General features: G+C 41.0%; 1 protein-coding gene across 1 annotated transcript in view; it reads right to left on the reverse strand.

The window, feature by feature from the left end:
* Positions 1-25,531, reverse strand: part of cds1 (CDP-diacylglycerol synthase (phosphatidate cytidylyltransferase) 1) — a 30,777-nt gene that overhangs the window by 4,410 nt on the left and 836 nt on the right. The window contains exons 2-12 of the mRNA XM_026186375.1: positions 14,761-14,918; positions 9,718-9,814; positions 9,495-9,592; positions 7,799-7,938; positions 5,446-5,504; positions 4,573-4,655; positions 4,220-4,307; positions 2,906-2,974; positions 2,314-2,466; positions 1,902-2,021; positions 1,089-1,192 (exon numbers count right to left, since the gene is read on the reverse strand). Of these exons, the coding sequence (XP_026042160.1) occupies positions 1,089-1,192; positions 1,902-2,021; positions 2,314-2,466; positions 2,906-2,974; positions 4,220-4,307; positions 4,573-4,655; positions 5,446-5,504; positions 7,799-7,938; positions 9,495-9,592; positions 9,718-9,814; positions 14,761-14,918 (1,169 nt within the window). The remainder of the gene's footprint in view (positions 1-1,088; positions 1,193-1,901; positions 2,022-2,313; positions 2,467-2,905; positions 2,975-4,219; positions 4,308-4,572; positions 4,656-5,445; positions 5,505-7,798; positions 7,939-9,494; positions 9,593-9,717; positions 9,815-14,760; positions 14,919-25,531) is intronic.

Raw genomic sequence — 25,531 nt, forward strand, 5'->3', positions numbered from 1 at the left:
TATTGTGATTTTGCACCTTATAAATAAAACTGAACTGAAGTTAGCCGAGTTGGATTGACATTTTTGAAGAACAGTTACAGAAGTCAAAGTATTTTTGCTCGATGCCCACGTTAACGTCATTTTGAAACAACATCCACCTGTTTATCCTGATGGCGAGTGAGACTGATGTGAGGTTTTTCAAATAGCTTTCCTTTGACATCTGGAACGTTTTGGATTATTTAAACCAGACCAGCTATATTGTGTCAGTAATTTTACACAATCTGGTAAAATTTGATTCCAGTGTCACCTTTAGTCACATGACCCTCTGACCCTGACAGCATGTAGCCGGCGGTAGGGCTGCTCAATTAATCGAATTTTAATCACGATTACGATCTGGGCTTTCAACGATCATTAAAAATGACTGAGCCGATTATTAGCCCCTCCCTCGTGCTTTACTCTCGCGCTGCTCCGTGTGGCAAATCGAGCGCACCTCTCTGCGTTTCGAACACGTGTCACAACAATTGAGAGGACCCGAGGGAAGCTCGGAACGCTAAGCAGAAGTTATTTGGAGAGGAGAGTGACTGCTGTTGGTTGAAAAGAGGTAAAAACCCTTCAGTTGTGTGGAAGTCAGACGCGGAGTCAGACGTGGATCAAGTAGACAGTGTGTAAACTTTGCTACGGTGTCGTAGCTGCACCACAGAGCAACACTGCAAAGTTCACTAAACATAGATGTTTACATTTTTCATTTATTTCTTATATTGCAAACATTTGCACTGTTATCAGTATTTGCACACTATTTTATATTATTTTTTGACAATCTTGAAAGTCATTATTCAATACATTGTTATTGTTAAATAAATATCGTCAAATAATCAAGATCTCAATTTCAGTGAAAATAATCGTGATTATCATTTTTGCCATAATCGAGCAGCCCTAGTCGGCGGTCGTGGCTCATATACTGTGGCTGAGGGGTTTGTGAACTGCCTTGCCAGTAAAATCAATTAAAATTACACACGATTGAAACACCTCTAAATGTTCAAAAGACGAAACTACCACAGCAGCACAAAGTTCCTCTATGAGAACTCATTAACATTGCCACCGCTTCCTACCTGACAAAGCTGGCAATATAGACGTGTGTGAAGGTGGCCATCAGGTACTGGCAGTCGAAGCGGTCCATGATGCCTCCATGGCCAGGGATGGTATTGGCAAAGTCCTGAAGGAGAAGACACATAGCATGCTATAGCATCAAAGCTGTGCTTTTATCCATAATAAAACTATAGTGTGTGGAAAAGATGCTATTTTTAAAGATCGCTTGTCAAATAGGTGTCACTAGGTGAAGATATGCTACACAGGCCACCAGGAATGCACACAAAAAAGCACAAACCACTGGTGGCTACAGCTTAATCTGACAGCCTGAAGTAATGAATGCATTAGTGACTAAGCAAACAATGCTGAGCTGCCTGCCACTTTAAATACAATCTCAGCGAGTAAACACAGCTGAAGTGGTCCAACCAGTTTCTGCAACATTTCAACCGTCGCTCTCTCTAATACTAATCTGTGACAGTGAGTGTATGAGCTGGAGCTCCAGCTAACTACTACCACTCACTCGGGTCGCAGAAACTAACAACACTTAAATCTCACCTGGAAAACAGATTGAACAAAAAACTGCATCAAACAGAAAGTGTGAAACAAAAGCCCTGGAGTATCCTGGATGAACAGGAGAGGAAAGCAGATGAACTACACAGGCCCTCAGAGAGCACATCCGCTCAGCCCTCCTATCAGAATATTTAGAGATGTGTTCCTCCTCTGTCCATGATCCACATTTACATCAAACTCAATAAAATTAGGCCTCTTATCCAATCCCGCTGACAAACAGATAAACAGGAGTGAACGCACGGAGAAGAAACGGAGATGCTATTTACTTTGATTTTAAAAGCTCGCTTGAAGCCGCTGGCAAAGAAGCCGCCAAACGGTCCGATGAGAGATCCAAAAGACGAGAGGAAGATGCTGTGGATCGCGAAGGGATACAGGTTGACAGTTTTCTGCAAGAGAGGCAAGAAGAGACAAAACAAATATTGAAAAGTTATTTAATCAAAGCCATTTTAATCTGATCTGCAGAGCAAGACTAAAAATCTGGAGCTGGAAATGACCATGAGCATCACTTTTAATGACATCGTGTTAGTTGTCTGCATTGAAGAAATAAACTAAATAATGTAGCATCTGCAAAACATTTCTGATGATTTCAGGCGGAGTACTGCATAGGTCTTTCATTCTAAAATCTCTTAATGTCGTCATGATTATGACTCCTAAAGAAAGACAAGAACAGAGTCTTACCCATGTCAGTGTGTTTTGTAGCACAGTGGGAAGTGTGTACTCCTGCATCACAAAGATGTCAGACGGCTCACATTCGACTGTGAAGCTGTTTGACTCACTGTTGAAGCCCACGGGACACACAAAGCACTGGAACTGAGAGAGGAGGTAGGCCAGCTGAGGGAACGCAAAGGAAACATTAGCTTCTGAAACAACCACCTGTGAGATGCAAACGAATGTGAAGCACAATCGTGATCGAAAAAAATGAGGCTGAAAAATGGCTATTTTGGTCCCGACTGCCATTAAATTGCAAAAAAATCGAAATTCCAACAACATCCAAGCATATTTCACATTTTTTTCCTGTGACTAAGAGTCACGTGACTTTTATAAAAATGTCCTGGCAGTTGTAAGAGTGATAGGAAACTGCCAACAATCACAACCCTAACAGTGAAATACAGATTGGCGACAGCTGCTCCTTATCTACAGTAGCAACGCAGAAGAAAGGCAACATCTATGTTTCCTTTGATTTGTCTGCTTCCATAAACAGCTCTGCATAGCAGGAAATGCTGACCATGTGAGTCAAAGCAAAAATGTAAAAAACAAGAAGCGTACTCACAATGAAGCCAAAGACGACAGTGGCGAAAAACCCTCCGATGAAACCCTCCCAGGTCTTCTTGGGTGAGAGCTGCGGGGCGTGAGAAACACAAACACAAGGCTTCTTTCACATCAACATGACGTGTAAATAAATACTTGACCCCCATCGACTCCCTACCAAGCTGTTACGGCTTGAAAAGTGCTTGCAAAGTACCCCTGCTCAAGAAGGCCCATGTTCAGGCCTGACTCAGGTTTGTTAGCGAACACCTGAATGACTCAGATGAGACCAAACTGAATCGTCTGCATTAGTCCTCTCCGCACAGTTCAAGGGAAAACAATGCCGACTACGGCATGTTTCCATGCTTTTTTTTCCCCCCTACCCACAGCACAAGACCGCTGCATCACATTGAGGAAAAAGATGGAAAAATCTTTAACAAGAACCTCCTTCACTCTGGAGTGGCCCAAGAAGCAGCATGTGGAGGCCATGGAGTCGCCCGGTCAGCCTCTGGACCCACAGAGAGCCCAGAAGCTTTGTGTCTCCCAGTGAGAAACTAGAAACCTTAAAGACTCTGAGAGGCTCTGCAGAGAGCAGTGGCTAAAAATCTCTGCTGTGATGTGCACGAACCTGGGGACTGACTACGAGAACTTCTTAACAGCCGTGCTTGCCCACAACAGCTACTCCACCAAGTACTACACCATGTCCTCTGAGAGGCTCAAATCCCTAAAACAAAGTAATTTGTTGGAGAATGCGTTTTTCTTCATTTTCTATCTTAAACTATTAAAGCAAACTTACCACTGAATCATAGTTGGCTCATTTCTTGGTAAGTGATTAAAATGATGACTTTAACAGACAATCAAATGCTTATTTCTCCCACTGGCTAGTTACTGTTGCTATGAATTACATTTCCTCTGAAACACTGGAGCATCTCTCCTCAGTACTTGGAGAATCCAACCTGACCTTATTATAACTACTTGGATCTCCATGCAGATGCCCTGTGAGGCAAATTTCAACCACCTGTTTTGATACTGAGGCAGACTGTGAAGCAGTCGGCACATGAGTCTGATAAAACATTCATCACCACTGACGCTGAACATTTATTAGTTTTGAGCTCACGCTGTGTTTCACAATGAAAGCAACTCTTTAACAAACTGAAGGGAGACTCTCTTTACGTATGTTTTCCACAACAGCTTCTGCAGGTCTCATCTATAGACTGTATATAAATGAGGGACATAGTCGCCATGAGATCATCCACTGAAAAGAGGTTCAGTTTTCCAATTTCTCATACCTTAAATTTCATCAGCATGAAATAGAAATTCAAAGCCATTTCTAATTTACCTTAATGAGTGGAGTCCTCCCAAAGAAGAACCCAAACAGGTAGGCCATGATGTCATTGCAGATCACTATGGAGATGGGGACGATGAACCTGAAAAACAGGAATTTCAGCGATGATGAGAGGTAAGAATCAGTATCTGACTTGGCTCAAAAATGCTTCTGCCCTCTAATGACTTATTTTTTCCTCTTACTTAAAACTTTATTGGTGTGACTTAATTTTTAAATGCACTGTTGCCTTTTTAAGAAGCTTGCACAAAGCGAACTCCGACAGTGGGCACACAGTTGCGATGAAACATATAAAACAGTGATAGTCAGACACAGGGCAGCTTCCTCTAGTCTTTCTTTGTCCTGCTTACCAGATCATTCCTTCAAACAGGTTCTGAATGACAAGGTGGGACTGAGTTACCACAATCAACAGGGTCACATGGGTCCAAGCAAACTGGAATGGCAAACACAAACACAAACACCACAGTGTCACTGCACTGGAATGTAGCCGTGCCTGCTCAGAAAGTCGGATCATGTCAGAAATAGTGGAAACAAACAGAAGGACAGGCGGACAGGCGGACATGCTGGACGGCACTGACAGAGCCACACAGCAGATCAGATGGTGCAGAAATGTGAAAAACATCAAAAGAAAAGCAGGCAGCAGTGAGAGAACTGATTCCTGTGGAGACGCATGCAACTAAATTATTACAATACTAGAAACAAAGACAGCAGCACAATTAAACCATTCTAAAATATTAGTATACAATGAGCCTGAAAACAATCATGTTGGATGAAAGAAAGGGTGGCTCTTCCCTTTGTGGCCGCCTTTCCTGAGAAATGTTTGCATTCGTGCTATTTGTAGCAATTTGCATAAATTTGTATGTGAGATAACATTAAAATTGAAATTAAGTTAGTCATTAAAATTTGTTTAGTTGATAAAATGTGGAGCATAAAGGTGGCTACAGACAGAAATAAGCAAAGCAGGTGCACATAAATGAAATACAGCTGGAGCCACTGCAGAAGTCCTACACTCATCTGGGATCAAACGCTGTGTCGGTGTGGACAGAGAGCTAATGCAGGATAACATTTAATGACAAACACGACCTAAAAAGCCTTCCGCAGGCATGAGATGAGTTTCTAAATTCCTCTGAGTGAGACAGAAGAAGCAGGAAGCCATGAGAGGGGATGGATGAGAAGGTTAGTGGTGCAGCAGAGGAGTAGATGGTTACTTGGCTGATACACACCATATAAAACTGCAGGCGGTAATGTTTCTTCACTAAACTCAGCACAAACATGCAGAAACCTGTGAAAGAGCAGACGACATGCTGTCAGTTTTTACTCCAAGATGAACAACAAGTGTACGCTATAATCAAAAATATCAAGACTCATAACACATGATGTAGTGTTTCAGGGGGATGTGGGAGACACGCTTGTGATTGGACACTTCTCAGTTTTCCTTCACAGAAAGTCTCTGGGCATTTAACCTTCGGTAACTCTGATGTTACACTGATTTGAGCCAAGACTTGGTGCAGCTGAGAGCTTGTGTGTGAGCTTTTTCTAGGACAGACCCTCTGCAGAGTTGGTACTGTGGCAGGTTAAGAAGACCATGTGTAGTTCAAAATGTCTCAGATGCCAAATGGTGCTCGTCTTACATTAAACTGCACTTTGTTCTGTAAAGCAGAAGTTAATCTTAATTTCTAAACCTAGCTATTTCTGCACTTCTGCGCTTGCTACTAAGAGACAGATTAAAATAAAATAAAAAACTTTAGTTTTTCCACTGGCCTTAACACTGAAAACAATATGAATGCACGAAGATGTTTGTTTTTATTTAAACACAGCGGCTGTGTGGTGGAGGTGTGGTCTGCAGATGAGGGGTGGTGCAGTGGGCTCGAGGGGCAGTGCCAGGAAGGCTGAAAACTATCTGGTAATGATACTCGGGCTATTTCAGTGACTCCGGTACCGACAGATGGAGACAGCTGGAAAGCTGGCGAGGCGTGTACCAGTTAATACAGAATCATCACAAGCATGCCGAGTGCCTCGGGTCTTTACTGGGGGTTGCAGGCAGCTTTTGCATTTGGTCCATTTTTGGGTCAGTGTTTTTAAACGTTAAAAGTTACACAAGAACAGTAGGAGTGTAAAGATCCAAATCCACAGTTTGTTTCGTTGGGTTAGGTTCCTACCTCAGCTTATTTTGGGGGGTGACAGTGGGGATTCACTTGCCTTTATCCTAAATGGGACAGTTTTTTCTACAAAATAGTTTGTTAGAAAAATGTCACTTTTATTCAGCACAGATAGAAATTGAAATTAGTGGCTACTTAGCAGGAAACTCCAAGAACTCTATTTCACTGTTAAGGAGATCATCTGTAGCCTTAACCCAGTGTGAATCTAACATATCCATTCCAACACAAAATACCTGCAATATTTCCCCAATCAGAGCTCCACTAATAAAAGTAATCAAGTGAAAATCGGGCCCCAGTGAGTAAGGTGGAATCCATCAGAGTGAAATACCAAAAGATGAAAAAGGTTAAACATGCATGGCAGCACTCAGTGAGAACATCTGCCATCCCTCAGTGGGCTCAGCCCTCGGCATATGAATGTTAATTAACATCTCCTGGTAATACTAATCCTGTGCAAAGAGGGCTTTTGCATGACTCTGAAATACTCCTCCAGGCTCATGATTTGAGCTGTGCAGTCACAGGATAAACAAAGTCTCTTTTACTCGATTTTACTGATATCTCCGGTCAAACTCAGCCGTTCTCGGCCAAGCTACAAGACGCCGTGCATTCCTCCCGTCTCACTGAGATTTCCCCTGCCTCTCATCTGAATGGGTCTTTATGCCACGTGGCAACGTGAGTTCTCCTAAATTTACCACTAGACTTTCATTTGTAATTGCCAACACAGGAAACAGGGAGGCAAAAAAAAGACCCGTTGACTTCAGATCACACAGAGGCTGAAGCCTCACCTTCTGTTTAGCAAACAGGGGTCACATTTGTGGCAACTTTTTATTTTACAAATTATAAATGTGACACATTTGCATGGGATTCAGTTCACAGCTGATCTCCACAACTGATGTAAATTTTTAAAGTTCCCCAGCTCATGGCAGCCCAGTACAAACAGGGGAAAAAACCGTAACATATATTGATAAATTAATTTATGTTTAGCAATTTATTAAGATGATTTGAATCTAAGATCACAAGTGGTTTCCAAAAGAAAACTACAATTATACACTTGGCTTTTTTGGTTAGTTGCTGTTTCTCTTTACCCATAATGTATGGGGACAGCATGCTGATAAAAGCCACACCTCAATATTTGTGCTTTTACGGCACATCCGGCAGCAATAAATGTAAATGTAGGCACCAAAGAAAAAGCTGTATCACTGTAAATCAGTTTAGTCTGTTTATACCAAGAAGCTCCCCGAGAGCTTTGTTTCTGCTTTTGTTCAATTTATTTCCCCAGTAATGTTATTTGTAACTGAACTCTACTGAGTAAAAAGCTGCGTCTTGTGAAACCTAATCCACCCCCGTAAGGAAAACGTGAGTGAGAGACTAAGGGCCAAAGAGCATGTGTGTTTATGGAGATACAACAGGTGAGACTCACCTGCGAGGTACAACGCGAAGGAGATGAAGCGGTGATATCGAGCCAGGAACTGCAGAGGTTCCTCCCTCTGTACCAGAGCCCCAAAGTAATCTGCAACAGTTTCTCCATAGAAGAAGTAGTTGACACAAATCAGAAAGTACCTGAGGCAGAAAACAAAGGGAATTAGTTTTCCTCTACATTCATGCTTTGATATCCGTTTCCTCAGTATGTTTCAGGGATTGTTGCCCGTGTGGGTCAGAGGGTTTGTGTGTCTACCAGTGTTTCTTGCCCACTGTACATTGACCTGCACTGTTTGGTCGTGCATGGTGTTATGAGGGATGGCTTTGATGAAAGGGGCAAGTTTCAATTAGCTTTCATTTACTTCCAGCATGGCAGTGATCTTTGCTCTCGGCTGCAATGTCGCATCCCGTGGGGGTGTGTGCTGTGTATGCAAAGTAACAACAAAAACACTGCAACAAAAATAGGAGCAAAGTAGTCGTCATGGGGGAAAGGAGGCGTTGCACAGACAGAGAAAGTAACTGCAGAAGAAGCTGGCTTGACTCAGCGTTTTTCTGACAGCACAGCAGAGTTTAATGATGTGTGGATGCCACAAACATTGCTGGCTTAAAATGGGACTTTATTAAATCTCCTTACATACCAGAAAGACAGCTCAGTATGAATATAGAGCTAACATTCAGATGGCCTGGGGGCTTCGGTATTTGAGTTTTGGAATTTATTTATTTTTCTTTTGATAATGTTGAGTGTACTAATAGTCCTTAATCCTCAATACACTACTTGGGGACACAAAAACCTGTTTTTCTACATAGCACTTACTGGTTTTTATTAAAGGAGAAACATCTGGGAGTATTTTGTTTATGTAAAACTGCATAAAAGTGGTGAAAGCATGACGTGAACTGGAAGCCATCAGATCAAGAACAAAAGATTAAAAATACTTCTTACGTGACAATCGGTGAATTTCAAAATCCTGCTGTTATTGTTCTTTTGCTTATTCCCAAAACAAGTCAAAGCACATGTGCTGTCCCCTTCGAGGCTATAAAACAAGCATGTATGTTATCTCTAGATCAATAAAAACTGTTATTAGATGGTTAACAGACTGTAAATAAACAATGTCTTTGACATGTATTTCCCCTGATGGCCTGCAGGGGGCGACTCCTCAAGCTGCAATAGAAGTCTATAGGAACCCTTCAGCTCAACAGTACACTAGTGAATGAATGTGCACTGTCCCAATCTAACTCTCAAACACAAACATGGCGACAGTGTAAACATTTCACTCACAGCTTTACGTGGACGATGTCGCTGTGGCTGTGTGCATGTTACATTTTCAGGGGTTTAGCTGTCAGACTGTACTGAACTTGAGCTGTTATATCCATCCAAAGCTACCAGATAAAAAAAGAGAATCTTACCGAACATATAGTTTGCTGGTCTAATTAGCTGCTGCATTAATTAGTTTATGATAAGCAGGTTAGCTCAGATCTAAACTAATTTTCACAAATAACTACATACAGTTTACCAATCAATGGGCCTTTTAAGGTTTAGTGACGTGTCCACAAACAGAGTCTGGGCAATGCACTGACTACTGGATAAAGACTTCATGCATCCCCTCTTCAAAGAAAACAAGCTATCCATTTAAGAGGAACCCTCTGTTCAAAATACATCAAAGTATCAGCTCTTTTTCTGTGAAACCCATTTTCCTTACCAGCTTAGTGTCCTGAACCATGGCAGGTCATAGGAATGGTAAACTCTGTAGCCAATGGTGATAATTTCTTGGAAACACTTGATTTGGACAGACATGACCTGGGTCAGATGATGGGAGCAAAGCGGAAACATAAGAACAAAGTTCAGCCACGAGCAACAGATTCAAACTATGAGCTTCATTCTGTGTTTTTACAAAAACGGTACAGAACAAAGACGACACTTACCACAAGTATAAGAGCAATAGGTCCCATATATATAATGAGGAAGAAGCCAGAGATCATGGCTAATGACAGAACGCCTCGTATCCAGTAGTTCTTCCATCTGTGGAGATTAGAAATTAGAACTAAAATTAATAATATATTATACAGAATTAATAATAATATATATAATAAGTCACTAAAGACGTTTTGAGTTCTCATTCAAAATGAATGAAATGCCACTGGTTTGAAAGTCAAAGGAGGAAAAAGATGACAGTCCACAGTTTGCTTCTTAAGAATATCGAGGTGCTGTGCAGGAATTTTCATGATGACTTGTTTGTATATCAGTAAAATTCATAAGGTCGCTACAGGTGAACCATTTATCACTCAGGGTTACCCTCCCGGGCTGCAGTTGGCCGCAGTTATGTCTAACATCATGGCGTCCAAGTTCACTGCCGCCTGCTGCTCTCTTTACCCCATCTGACTGCTGGCGTGCAGGGACCAAGCTTTATGGTCAAAAACAGCCTGAAGCTCACCCTGACACCTCACTGTCATCTACATGCATTTATTGACATTTTAAGTTCATTACGTGCGGTTTACTGGGCTACTGCATACAGCTCCAGGGATTATGACTTTTGCTGTAACATCTGCACTCATGTGGTGAATGAGTTGGCCCAAATAAGGCCTGCTTTTAATAGCGCATAAAGATGTTTAGCATATGTTGTTTGCGAGTAGTAGCTTAGGCTAAGGCTTAGTGGTAATTGGTCTTTAAGGCCTAACGACATATGCTTATGTTCAGCTTTATGTTTTAGCAGCACTACCTGCACTGCAAGCACAGCATGATTGCAATTATGGAAAGAAGCCGGGTCCTTTTTTAAAGCAGTTATCAGGGAGCTGCACAGCAGCCACGCAGGGCAGAGAGCCCGCTGCTCGCCGTGTGAATGGAGCTGAAAAACAGCTGCATCATGAAAAAAAGCTGCTGCTGTTTCCAGTCTGCGCTGTGCTCACACTCCATCCACCATCGCGCTGGCTGCATTTACATCCCTTCCCTCTCTTTTCACCTTCGAGTCCATCCTTCTCTGCCGGGTCATTCTGCTCAGCCCATACGTCTGCTCTCTATTCTGATTCTGATTCACTCTACTGCTCGTTCCCCCTCCCTCCATCTGAGTCTTCTTCTCTGAATATCTCGTCTCCCTTCATTCCTCCTGTCCTTTCCTTCTCTCTCTGCAGCACAGTGGCTCCAACGGTCAGTCTGCAGGGATTAGTCGCTTCTCCCCTCGTGAGCCTTTAAGCCCTGTGACCTGGCCTTCATTGCTCACATCCTCCACTCCTCATCTGTATATAAAGAGCATGTCAGACATGGGATATGTAGCTTTGCCAGCTTCATTAATGTTTTAAAGCAATGAGTTTTGTCATTCAAACATTCAGTGACAACTTGATCCAGACAAACCCAAGACAGTGGCAGTGACTGCCGCAGCGCACACGATAATTAAACCTACAAAATACTTGTTTCACTCACAAACACAGCAACAAGCAGTGTTTGCACCAGCTCTATTAAACTCATTCAAACAATCATTCACTCTGCAGACTCCATGAACGACTGCTTTTAACTGTCATAGTAATGTTTGGAAGAGTCTGCTTGGAAAACACCTGTGTAGTTTTTAAAAAATCACTTATTTGCACATGTTGTATGTGCCAGGTCCACCAGAATGAAACGAATACAGACAGCTGCTCTCCAGGGATGAACTCCACCATCTTGGACTACAGCAGTCCATGTTCTGCCCGGATGCTATGTTCATGTGTGAGCTCTCCTCCTGCTGCAGGTTCTTCTGCTTGCTGTGCATTTCCAGAGAAAACATGGACTACTGAATTATACTGAAGACCACCACAACAGCAACCTGGCCAATGAACGGCAAGCAGCTACTGAACTTTCAAAATAAGAGCGAGAAGAATATTCCATTAGAAAATCAAATGCAGATTTCATTCTTCTCACAAACTCACAAAATGATGAGTCACTAAATATAATTCAGTGGGAAAGTATAATGTGCTCTCCGATTACACAATTTGCATCACCTGCTCCCAGGCACACGAAGCGTAACAGTAGGGTGTGTGGTGCTGCCGCTGAGCCAAGGGAGCTTGTGAAATCAAATATTATGCATCTCTCTGCTGTTTAGGGCCACTAACATGGATGAAGCAACTCCCAAAGATGCACCAAACACAGTCTGAACGTTAAGCTTTAAGTTTAGACCTGCGCTGTGTTGTAAGTGTAACACAAACACTGTCAATTCTACTGAAATGTGACCAAATGACCATAAAGCTGACCTGTTTCAGGAGCTGAGGACTCAAACCTGTTCAAAGTGTAAGTGACCTCCTTGTTCAAGGAATTTTCATAGTGCAAGAACTATATATCAGTGGCTCCTTTACTGATTACAGGGGTAAAGTCCAGATTTCAATGTGTTTCCCAGACTTCACCAGGATTTAGTGTCTTACCTCGAAATACATCACATTAGCCCATAAATAAAGAGTATTATCACAAAATATTATTATATATTAAGGTATTTCTCCTGCTTATTTACAGAGGTTTATACTGTATACACGACCTGTATATAAAAATAAAATCACATTTTCTTCTTTACCAAACAGAAAGCAGTGCTCCGCCTGCTTCATTGTACCAGAGTGCATGCTACTGACATGAGTACCAACAAAAAAGGTCATGTGGATTTTTTTCCAGGCAAACCTCACCACTAGGTTAGCTTTTAGATCTAAAAGCCATCTCAGTGCTGTGTTTGTTTATTTGCATATATTATAACATAATCACTGTAGGCGTATGCAAACCTTCTGTGCCATCGCTTCTGCCACTCGCTTTGAATAAAAGAGTCCCAACTCATAAATATAATTTATCAGTCGGGATTACATGTCGATAGATAGTCAAATTAAAATTATCAGCAGTCACAAAGTAATTTATTGAACTCTTGGAGCTGAGTTCTTTGAAATAGCTGCAAATTCACTTTCACTGCATTAATAAGAGCATGTTCAAACAGTAAGAATCTATTTCTGCTCAAATTAACCTACATTTATACCAGAAAGGTAAACAATCACCTCACTGAGGTGCTCTCATAACTCAGAGGGAAAACTGCCTCTTACAGCTGAACATTACAGCAGAAGAACATTTAAAATGCACGTCAGGTTTCGTCAGGTCACCTGAGCCGCACTTAGAAATCTTTAAACTGTGTCAACGAACAGCAGAACAGCCAACATGCAAACGATTCACTGCACTTAGAATGAATTTGATCTTTATATTGATCTGTTGATCGGATCTGTTATATTTACACTGTATACACAGGGATATCTATACTTTATACTTAATAATCAAATGACTTAATGATTATTTCAAGTCTTTTTTTTAAGTCAAAACTGAACATAATCTAATGGAGGAAGATGAACACTGTTAGTATATGTGTGTATTTAAGAGCCACCTGAAAATATTCAAAATAATAACTATTCTTGTTTTATATGTCAAATTATCTGGTGTTGTACATTTATAAAATATGAATGGCTTTTTTAAAAGGCAGGGGTACAAGTATTAAAAGTACAATTATTCATTTTTTTCATTTTTCTGCCAGATATGCACTGTATCCAATAGGGGTGGGGGAAAAAATCGATACTTTGTAGTATCGTGATATTTTGTTTGCTAATAATGTATCGATACAGGGACAGCAGAAATCGATATTTTGTTACAAAAAAAAGTTTTTGTGGACTGGAACATGCTCTGACTTCAGAGCATGTTGATCAGCTCCTTTTTCTGAACAAGAATCCTGACACTGTCCAAATGTGTTTAACGTTTTTTTTGGCAGCAATAAACACGACAGTTTACTTATTTTAATTTAAGACATGTTTTATTTTAATTAAGTTTAAAACTTTTTAATTTAATGTAAAATTATATTTTGTTTTAATTTACTTTCAAATTCTTCAGTTGCTGAAGGGGCTGCATAGTTTTCATATTGCATAGTTCAGAATAGCTATAATTGTACCAGATGGTTGCATTCAGTTAAGTTGGACTAGACTGTAATACAAACCGTTCAGTTTGTCAACAATAAAACTGAAATGAGAGAAAGACTGAGTGCGAGACTTTGTTATTAGATAAAATGAATATTGATAAAGTTTACCTTTATGTACAGAATCTGAATATCGCAAAATATTTTAAAAAATTGCAATAATATCGTATCGTGCGTTAAGTATTGTGATAATATCGTATTGTGGGATGTATGGTGATTCCCACCTCTAGTATCCAATGGTGAATATTAAAAAAGGCAAAATACATTCATGTATAAGTAGTCCCTGAGAGCCAAAACCTCAGACTTCAGCTGAGCTAGCCTAGTTTTTATTGCTCTTGCCTCTATATGTTATCACAGAGTGGAAATCCCTAATATGGTCATCTCTGGTTCCAACCCTACGAGCTGCTCTCAGAAGGTGAGATTAAAGGAAAGCTGAAGGGAGGTTAAACAACCTGAGACAGAGGACAAGTGAGGGGCTTCTTATTTTACAAAAACAACAAAGAAAGAAAAGGATTGTTTTGAACAGTCCAAACATAAGAATATAAAGCTGAACATAAGCATAATAACTGTCTAGTGAACTAGTAACATTTAGCCCTACTATTAATAAAAACCCTCACTTGCTTTGAACTTCTTTGTAACTTTGTAACTATTTCTGCCGCTTTTTATGCCAACAATCACCTGCAGCTCTCCAAATATCTTCCCAGAGAGCATCTGCACTGTTATAACTACTTCTGACAGACCATAAACAGACTCCTACAGTTAAACAATAGAACACTATTCATTCATTTTTAATGAATTGCTACCATCTTGGACAAAGCTTGTTGAGCTATGATAGACTCTCATGCGGAGATTCAAACTAGTTTGGCTACGTGTTAATATTATCATACCCCTGTGGTTCTGCATTCCAGCTCAGCTGTGGGATTGTGAGTAATTTATAAGCACGGATATCAAAAAGACACGCTTTGAGCACAAATGTTTTCTGGCATGTGGGTTTCTGCGTTTGAGGACTGTTTACCTGGGCGGCAGCCCCTCCAGAGCTTTGTTGAGGCATTCTGGAGTGTTGTCTGTGTCTGCTGTGGAGAGAGGATAATCTGGAGTGTCTGCTTTGGAGTCGCCATCACATTCTCCCTCTGCGTCACCTGCCAGCCCCAACCTGTCATCGCCATCAGCCTCCTGCCGAGAACACAGAGATATTCAAATACTGACTTCAGACAGAGCAAGTCTGCACCTGACAAACAGGTCTCTGACATCTCATCATGAAAGAGTTACACTGAGAGCTCCTGAAATGGGTAAACAGGTAAACGCTGCAGGAGTCAGGTCTAAACTAAGAACATCAACATGAGGCTGAGCAGACGGCACTTTAATTAGGTCAGTTTAGCCCCTACAGGGGAGGACAGAGACAGAGCAGACTTGGTGTTTGTGTCCTCTGAGGCTGGATCGGTCAAACAGGATTATACATTAATAAAGGACACACATCTCACTAACAATTTCTTCGTTACCATAGGTAACTAAGCTTTTACTAACGCATTTCTCTCCCAAGTTTGAGCTACAGTTGTGACACTTCACAGCATGTCACTCAATGTTAGGCTGGTTTTTACGTTTACGACGGCATCAGATTTTCCCCCCGTCTCGTGACTTTGGCTGTGATTACGTGATTGGTCCAGATTAGGATTGTGAAAATGTCACAGAGATTAAGATTATTATACTGTGCAAAATTCTTCAGCCACCACCCACTTCTTTACATTTTCTTTCAAAGGAGTCAGACTTGTATTTTTTCCCACTGCTCTTGTGCAACAGTTTTGCAGGCTTTTCAGAGAGCTTTTAAATTTGTGGCTGCTTTTTCACTCATTTCCAGTCCAGTCCCTGCAGATGAGACTTTTCAAAGACATTTTTTTGTTTTTTTAAGCTGATTGAAGCATTCGAGCATAAGAAAGACATCTGACTCAAGGATGAACCAGTGCTGTCTACAAATAAGAGAAAACTTAAGTCAATAGACAATTTTAAACTGTATCTTTAGGCCTGCTGCAAAAATACATTATTAGTCTTAAACTCAGCACGGTGTGCAGCGGGCCCTTTAAAAACAATTTGATGAAGTTGGACAAATGAGGGGGAAAAAGAAGAAGCAGCAGGTCTAGAAAAACCTGCTACATCAGATGAACACCATCTAAAACAAAACAGGAAAAATCTAGCAAAGACCCGACAGATGCATCTCGCCTTTCAGGTGATTCCTCTACTGCTCACTGAAGCCTAATGGTGACTCAAGAATGTTGGACACTACTGTAAACAGTTTCCATTTACTATAACATACAGAAATTTTACAAAAGTAGACTTAACTCCACAAATTCTACATTTCTATGAAGTAATTTGTTTTGCTGTCCTGAATATGACAGATGTTCTAAACCAAGATAATGAGTGAAATTTCCCTTAAAGGTTTGTTTACAATCTCAGGAGCCTTACTGGCTCGGCAGCAGAGAGCTGAAAGTCTACACCTGGTGCTGCGAGGTTAACAGGCTTCTGCCCTGAAGCAAACATCTTTACAGCTGATAATGAATCTTTAATCTGGATTTAAACTCAGTGAGCAGCACCCACAGTCACACAGCTGATGCCTCAACACTGCAGGGACAAAAAATATAACAGACTTCCTGGGAAGCTTTGTTTTGGGAACTTGAGACATCTTTGAGAGTTAGCCCTCATTTACAATTTACTGAGTCAGTAAGAACAAACTGAGAGAACATTATGCATTTCCAGATTTAGCAGGCTTAATGTGGAAAACTCCTCTAAGTGACATCCTAGAAGCCGTTTTGCTCTCGTCAACATCAGTCATGGTCTGTCTTATAACAAAAAGAAGCTATTTTTAAAGTCAGCTCACACATCTATCTGGGGATTAGGATGTCCTATCCACCCGAGCAGCTCGGTGATGTTCTTAGCCATTTTTTGCCTTTCATGGTTGTTTTTATTCAAACGCTGCTAAATATGGTTAGCAGGGCCATGAGGGTTAAACCGGAGGTATTCGTTTGGAAATGAGGTCCCTGATCGCGGCCAGATGTAATTAACTGAGAAAGCACTGAAAGTGGGAGCAGGCTCTGGGTTCACTTTAAGTTGCCGTTCGTGGCAGGAGAGGTGTAATTGTAGAAATCCACTCAGGTTTTAATGAGGAGACTGAAACACTGCCTACCTGGCAGGGCAGCTTGCAAATCTTGACTAAAAAGGGAAATAAAAACATCACTGTTTAAAACCGGATCTCTGGAACATTGGCTTAGCGATGAAGTGACAATAAGACTCATTCAGTTTTCAACCAAGGAGTTATCAGCAGGCTCAAACTACTGAAGCTGACGCACATCAGACTGTCAAATTTAACAATTTCCTGTCACATAGAAGTAACCATCACAAAGCAATAAGAGCAGTTATCATGTTTGATTAGACGCCACCACAGGCGTAGTAAATCTACACAACCCAAATACTGTTAGTTAGACGACTAATAATTACCTAATCACTACCACAATGAGATTAATGCTGTTGTCAAGCTTTTTCCCTTGAATTGTGCTACAACAGGAGTATTTTAATCCCCATTCCTCGTTTGGCATCCCCGCAGCAGAATCACTAACAGAAGAAAACACTGAGCTGCTTTTCCCTTTCACTCCACTGCACTCCTGAAGCCTCAGATGACTTTACAATAAAATTAGATTTGGGCAGACACACCATAGACTAGTGCACAGTGTAAAAGATTCGATTTCCCTCCCCCGTGGAAATCTGTTGGAATCAAAGAAACGTCAGAGTGAAGATGGAAACAGTAACAGTAACAGGTCTGATATCAAACTATTTGTTCATTTTTAAATGCAGAAACATGTTTTTGATTGTGATTGTCAAAAAATAAATAAATAAATCATGTTTTCAGTACTCAGAAGACCAAAGAGAATAGAGAATAATCTGAAATCAAATTACAATATAACTTGTTATCTACCTCATAATATTAGGGTTCTAATCATACTACTGTTATCGACCTGATAAATTTCCAGTTTAGTTATAGAGAACCTGTCACGCGTCTCTTCACTGTAGTTTAGTAATGCTTTGTTTCAGACAGCTTTTCCTACCCTTGGCTGTGTATGATGTTGCAGATATGGCCATCTCAGGCAGAGAGCTCTGGCTGTGAGCACAGAAGCCCCTCCCACCTGCCGTTTAAACCTTCCGTTTATGAGAGGCGGCCAATCAGAAGAAAGTTCAATTGAAACAAAGATCCTATTAAAATGGGAATGTGTTAAATAGTTTGTTTCAGAGAGAAGGTGAATTTAGGAGCTGCACCAAGTCCTGGTACAGGACACACAAGGATTATTACAAACTGTGAATCATGCAAAGCCACTCTAGCAGAGTCTAAAGGGGACTTGTAGCAATATAACAGGCAACACGAGACAGGTAGCCAGGTAATGTTTCTCAACTTGAAGGTGAGCAATTGAAAAACAATTGTGCAGTGGGAGTGAAGTATACTGTCGATGACACAAGCGAGTAGTAAATACATTAAGCTGTTCACTACTGCAAAGCAATGCACAGCAAGTCAATCACTTCATATGTAGCCAAGGCTGAAGAATAAAAACATGGGGCTGTTAATGTGGTCACCCATATAACCATATAAATAAGCAGCAAACACTGTTGCTGCTGTTTTTCATTAGAAAAAAATCTTTCATCATTATCATTTACCAATGTTTGCCCAGTGACCATAGACTGGTGGCATGTTCTGCAGCTGAGTCAGCCTGTCGACAGTTGAGAAACCGTTTCCATGGAGCAGCAGGCCTCAGCATTGTTCACGACCACATGCAGAGCTGCAACATTGAGCCCTAATCTAGATGAACGTATTCGAGCTTCTTAATGAAACTGTCAAACACGGTTAATCCTTTGTTTATACAGCAACACGAGCCAACTGCTGTGTAATCACTGCACAGTCAAACCCTTCAATGCTGCAAATATCTGTGATATCAGTCCAAGTTGCGCTAAGGGTCAGCCTAATCCTGAGTACCTGTTATCATGAGAAGTGAACATGTGCAAACTGATAACAGAGAAAGATGAAACAGGAAAACAACCACAGCAGGTGGTGTATGCAAAACGTCATTGATTCAGGATGCCCATGTTTTTCTAGAGCCACAAGCAGCAGCAGCTCATTGGCCGTCCTTGCAGCTCAGCTCTCCTCCACTGTCATCTTTGTCCTCCTCCTGGATATTAATGCCTCTGCTGCACAAGTGTGAGGAGGGAGGAGGCGATCTAAAAGAGGGACGAGTGACGAGCAGCTCGCGCCACATCTCATACTTTTTCATCTCAAAGCTACTTGAAACAGCTGCGTTGGCTGTTGCTGTTTTTAGCGCAGCCACTAAAGGAGGTGGGAAGAATTTTACATCTGGAGCTAAACTGGTGACAAATTTAATGTAAAAAAACAACGTAAAGTTTATTTGAAAAGCCACAGCTTCAAAAGATGATGTTAGATGAAGAAGCACCGTCTACTTAAGAATCCTGATCAAAATATTCAGTGACCCCTCATGACCTTCAGGAAAGAAGCATTACCATCCTGGAAAAGACCGGACAAGATGGTAAATGAACTGGTATTTGTACAGCTCCTTCCTACTCTGAGGACTAAAAGCACCTTTTCTTACAAGCCACATTCACCCACTCATACAGCGCTTTCTCCTATGGCTTTGGGTGCTCGGGTATAGATGCACCTGACTTAAGTTGTGCAAACACATTTTAACATGTGGATGTCATGATCCTGGGTCATGTGACCCAGCGTTTTGAGTATCAATATATTTTGACGTTTATGGTTTATGTTTAAGTTCTTTAGGTTATCCAAGTTCATTTCTATTATGCCAAGGTTGCTGTTACAGTTCATTGTTTATTAGATTCCCCTGTGTTTAAGTCTCACTCGCCCTTCATGTGTCTCATGTTGTCGAGTTCGTGTTGTCATGTCATCTCATTATGTTTCCTGTTTTATTTTGAAGAGGTCTTGTGTTTCTATCTTCAGTGTGTGTAGTTTTACTCTTCCCCTGTGACGTTGTTATGTTCATTTGTGTCAGCTGTTTCTCCGTGTGTTTCCACTTCCCCTCCTGTGTGTTTTCATTCATTCCTTGTCTGGTTGTCTGCTATGTTCATGTCATGTTTCCAGGTTTTTTCATGCTTTAATCTTAGGTCATGCAGTTTAGGTTATTGTTTAGTTTCATCTTTGCCTTTTATTTTTGCACTATTTTGCCAGCCTTAATAAACGGCTGAACAAGTACAAAATAAAACCACAAGATCTCATTCCAACCTTCTTCTCCAACCAATTAGCTGTGAGAAAATTAACTGCCAAACACGAGCAGAAATGAGAAGGAAATCACTGTTTCAGCTTTGGTAAATGAGGATGGGCTTGAAAGTATTTATGGACTAGATTTGCAGATACTGTGGTAAAAAATAAATGACGGCTACGACACCGTGTGTTTCTGCTTATTTATAGAAATAGAAAATAAAAAGAAAACACTGGAAAAGAATCTAATGAAATCTCAGGCTCATCAACTTGCTGCACACTTTGTTTCCCGCTTTCATACTGTGGTACTTTATGAGATGGTAAAAATCTCAAGAGCAATCCTATTACAAAGACCAAAATGTTTTTTTTAAGTTAAGTAAATTAAATGCTCAATATCTAAAAGCATGTATACTGCTCAATAACATGCATCCTGCAGATAAAAAGGAGCTTCCTGGTCTGTGTTTGCTTGATGCATTGATGATTTGAGATATGTAGAAGTATCTGAGAATGTCAAGATAGGATTGACAGTAAAGGCTAACTTTAATCGCATAACAAACACACTGTATATACACAATGTTAAGACCCTGACCAGCAGACAGCAGCAGCACGAGGCTTTGGTCAAAGGTAGGAGGCTTCTGCCACTGTGGGCTCGCACAGTTCAGCACGTCCCTCCATTAGTGCTGCAAAGAGTTCTGCTAATCACCACAATTATTGATCTGAAGTAGCGTTTTCCCCCAGCTGCACCTCTGTCAGCAGCGCTGCAGCACGACGCAGTGCGAGCCACATGAAATCAGAGGTGCCTGCGAGCAACTGAAATGCTCAATAGAGAAATCAATACAGCTGGATGGGTGAAAAAAAGAGGCTGCCTGTTACACTGTCACCTTTTCATTTCATTTTTTATTGCAAGGCAAAGATCCTGTAACATTAGAGGAAACCCTAATTAATCCCCCACGAGCAAGCAGGTGGAGACAGCGGGGAGGAAAAATGTCCTTCGAACAGGAAGAGACGTATAATTAAGTTGGACCAGAAATACCAGTCAGGTGAACGTATTATTTTATTTGTATGATTTTAAGGCAGCTACAAGTGCAGAAATGTCACAAAGCCTCAAGACATCAAAGATACAGTTGTGCCAGGTGGCTTCGCCCAACTTTCCCTCTCTCTATGTCGACTAGCCTAATTTTTGTCTCTCATAGAAATGACAAGTAAATTAGTCACCATAGTGAGTATCCTAGTCCTAGATACGTTGTGCTTTTAGGCTACTAGCTTGACTTGTTAGTCCTCTGATGATTTAACTGTACCAGAACCAACCCCAACATCCTGGACGATCCCTGTACTTAGCTTCTGTTAGTTTGTGGGGTTTTTGAGACTTTCAAAATCAGCTATACTTCAGAGGCTAAAATGTTAGCAAATAAATAAACTTTCTGACATCATGTGAGTGATTTAAGATCTCTTCAACTGTAAGCGTGGCACAAACACAGTGAGCACATGCTACACCAGACCGTATGTGTGGTCTGAGGTACGATTTTATGATTCTGATCATCTAACCGCTGCTAGATTCAAAGTCTGCGATCATGCCATGGAGTTATTACGACATTATTGTCATAATAAATAAATAATAATAATAAGTAACAAATAAATAAACACTAAATAAACAAACTTATCTGACAGCTGGAGCAAAAAGTGCCCTGCTGTCCAAAAGCATTTCTAACAAGTGCTGAGAAAAATGAAGCTGTAATCAGCAGAGCGTTAAATGTCCCGGTGCTACCGCCACCGCTGCTGGAGGCTTCGGGGACGGCCAGCAGACAGCCGGCCAAGGTCACCCATCATGTGGAGTCCTGAGCAGCTGCTAACTGTCCTGCACGGCAAACAACGCAGACCACACCGGAACTGAGCACAACTGAGGATGTATGTGTTGCTTACTAACCACTGAAAATAAATATTTGCTTTGGAGAGAACAAAGAGAGGCTGTGGATACATAAACATACTCTATATGGGTGCGTGTGGGATTTGTGGCTTGGCTTCCCCAAACAAACACCTTTTCGCTGACTCCATAAAGCACCGATCATGTGAAGACATTTTGTTTGGGTGTTTCTGCAGGGTGTGTGACAGCAAAGTGATCCTTTAACCTCCAAAACAAGACAGACACACACAGGCCTGACTCATGCCTTTTAAAACCCAGTGGATCTGCACGTCTGTTTCTTATTAGGAATGCCTCACAGTTACCTTACAGAGGCGTTTACATGGTGTAATTTGACTGATGAGGGCTTTATTTGTCACCATCTGCAGATACGTGCCAAGAAAAAGGAGAAAACAGCCAGGAACGGGTGTTTGGTGTGGAGAGGAGCCGATATTCATCTCACCTCTCGTTTACAAAAAACAGTTTGTAAATTTTCAGGTCTAAATTTTAACAAAAAAAATAAATAAAAAATCAGTATCCTTAAATTTGGTAAACTATTGGTCAAACCATTTAATTACAGTGAAATTAGGGATTGTAAACAAAAGTTACTTCGAGTGCTCGTTTCCAAAAACAGGAAGCGCTGCCTGTGAATCATCAGACATCCCGATCCCACGATCCCTCTTCCTTTACACTCAAACTGGAAGATTTTAAGCCACCGGAATTGGACTTCCTAATCAAACATGAGCTGCACTTACGTCGTGGCTGAGCGGCTATTTGCGTAGCAGACACACCACTGCAGATGCTGCATCATCTCGGAAACATCGCACAGTTTATTAAAATGCTGACTTGTCTGCAGATTAATATGAGCACTGAGTTTGTAAAGGTTAAGGAGACATACATACGTAACAACTACAAACTGTTTAACTGAGATGGAGATTCAGTTCGTGGCGGAGGAGGGCAAGTGCATGTGACATTTTTCCCCCACTATTTCGTGAGTCTTTGTTGAGGAACTCCAACTCCACCACACGGTGATGGTAGTTATCGTTTTACGTGAATGCACCAGTTTCCCGCCCGCGTGAGTTTCAGAAGTCTGGATCTCCAGAGCTAAAGGAGGACTGCCCTGCAAAAGCTGCAGGACGAGACACTGGAGTAGAAGTAACGTCCACGTCCAAGCAGGGGGACAAGAACCTTTTTTGAGAAGCTGCTGAAGGATTTACGACCACAGCGGCAACACAGTAAGTCAGCACCAGGGCTAGCTGGTTAGCAACTGCTGAAATTTCAAATTCAAAGCAGGGGAAGTCACGAGCTGCAGATGGCATTATTCACATAGTTAAGATGTAAAAGTTTTTAAAATAAATGCTAAACCTAATCTTCAGACAGCTGTAATACCTGCAGGAGCAGACAAAGTGTGTGCGCGTGTGAAAGAATCATAATGTTATAATCTAAAGCCTGAACAGACAGATGTCTTGATTTGTTACACTAAAATTGTGGCACTCAAACTACGAAACGGTGACAATATTAGTACTTATTAGCCTGATCTGGAAGCACTGTGTGAGAGTAACTAGCAACATGCATGACTGACAGGAATTAAAGTAAGGAATAAACGATTTTACTCAGTAAGGAAACAAATCTTAAAATGAAATTAAAACTCAGTTTGTTATGCGAAACATAACAGTTCCTGTGCAGCTTTCTGCTGTGCAGGAACGCCTTATCTTAGAAGATTTCAGGATAATGTAGGTGAACAAAGCTGTGGTGACACGGTCACGGAGAGGATGTCTCTCTGTGTAGACAGGCTTCATTCATTTGATACTCAAACTCTGGCCATCTTGTTTTGGCTGATCTTGTTTGAATTTGCGCTTCTTCTCAACTGACAGTAAAATCAGATCAGCGTGCACTGCTTTAAGCCTGCTACCAACTAACCACCACCAAGGCAGGTGGACGCGAGCACTTTCAGTGCTGTTTAAAACACTAAAGAGACGTGTAGTTACACGTATTCAAATAGGTCACATGACTTTGATTACATTGGTTATTACATTTGAACAGTGTAACTAGTGATCTATAAAACTATTAGATTTCAAAGTAACCTTCACATCACTATCCTTAAGACAAATATTTCCAGCTAACCTTATCTGTGTATCACTATGAATGTATGCCAACCAGTAACTAACCAGACACTGCAGCACACGCGTGCCTTTCTGCTCAGGTAAATCATGTTTTCATTGGGTCTTCTGTGACGCTTTGCCTACGCCTGCTTCTCGTACGTCTCTTGTGTCGACTTCCACGAGACGGCCGATTGCAGCTGCTCCCTAAGAATGCACTTTGAGTGAGGCGAGGTAGAACGAGTAAACACGCTGAGCTAAGCAACAGTAACCAGGACCAAACACATACAGATGTATATAACATATGAGTGACTAATTACTAATGAGTAATTCTTAGGTTTGGGAATCACACCTGTGAGCAACAAACTACACTGAAACAATCGCACCAGTCTCACAAAGGGCTCAGATATTTTTGACAAATCACAAGTGACATACAACAGAAGGAAAACCAGCTGACAAAAAGAAAAAGAAAAGGAGGAACTGATTCTTATTGACCCAAAATAAAGAACACGTTGGGTGTTGAGCAGCAGCACAGAGCAGTATTCAAACAGCCGCAGAGCTCAATAATCAATAATGTTTATTTTAACCTCAGTCTGACCAGAGTCTCAAAATGAAGAGAAAACAGCTCAAGTTTTTGTGCTAAAACAGAATTTCTCATCATTTATTAAACATATAGAGGAAAAAAAGAAAGGGGGGGTTAAGAAAAAAAAAAACTTAAACTGTTTTGGTCAGTTATCTGGTCATTTTCTCTTTTCACAGGAGTACATGTGTTACGAAAGGCAAAAAATCAAATATAACAAATAACTTCACATTTCAGGCATGCTAAGGTAAAAAGAACCTCAGGAAACACCAAGAAATTCTCCATTCATAATAAACAAAGATAAATATTTAAAAGAGTTGATCCTTGACTAAAATGTGCACACACTGGCACTGATGAAGCATAAACACAGTCCTTGACTGACTCTCTTTTTCTGATATTGGATATCCTGCAAGCTGTGACGGCACGCTTTCTGAAAGAGGCGAGTTGTTGTAAAGCAGACACCTCATTCTGCACTGCTCCTCTGTTTCAGCTGGGATGAAACTCTTCTGCAGCTCCGTTCACATCCTGGACTACCTGTGCAACATGAAAGGGCTGCAGCTACGGTCTCAAGATACAAGCAAGGACAAGGACACTAAAAAAAGTCAGGAGGACTGAGAAGAGAGAGCAATGATCTGCAAAACCACTGCACCTGAAATTGATTCACAACCGCTTGGTCTTCCTAACTGCACTGATATCTCTGAAGTTTGAACGGCTGTGTGTTACAGTGTAAGTGCTGCCTTAATTTTGAGCAGATCAGAATTATTTTTAAAGATTAATTTCACATTGTCCTCAAATTCTAATTCATTCTACTTTAAGGGATTTGGGGCAGAAGCAAACTACTTGGTAGTAAAGCCACAAACCAAGTGAGTGAGGACACCTCAGGTAGGATGATCAATAATGGAGAAATCTATTTTTCTATTACTCTACAGTATAGTTTATATAACAGGATTT

The sequence above is a fragment of the Astatotilapia calliptera genome, chromosome 12 (assembly GCF_900246225.1).
Source record: "Astatotilapia calliptera chromosome 12, fAstCal1.2, whole genome shotgun sequence".
In the NCBI taxonomy this organism is placed as follows: Eukaryota; Metazoa; Chordata; class Actinopteri; order Cichliformes; family Cichlidae; genus Astatotilapia; species Astatotilapia calliptera.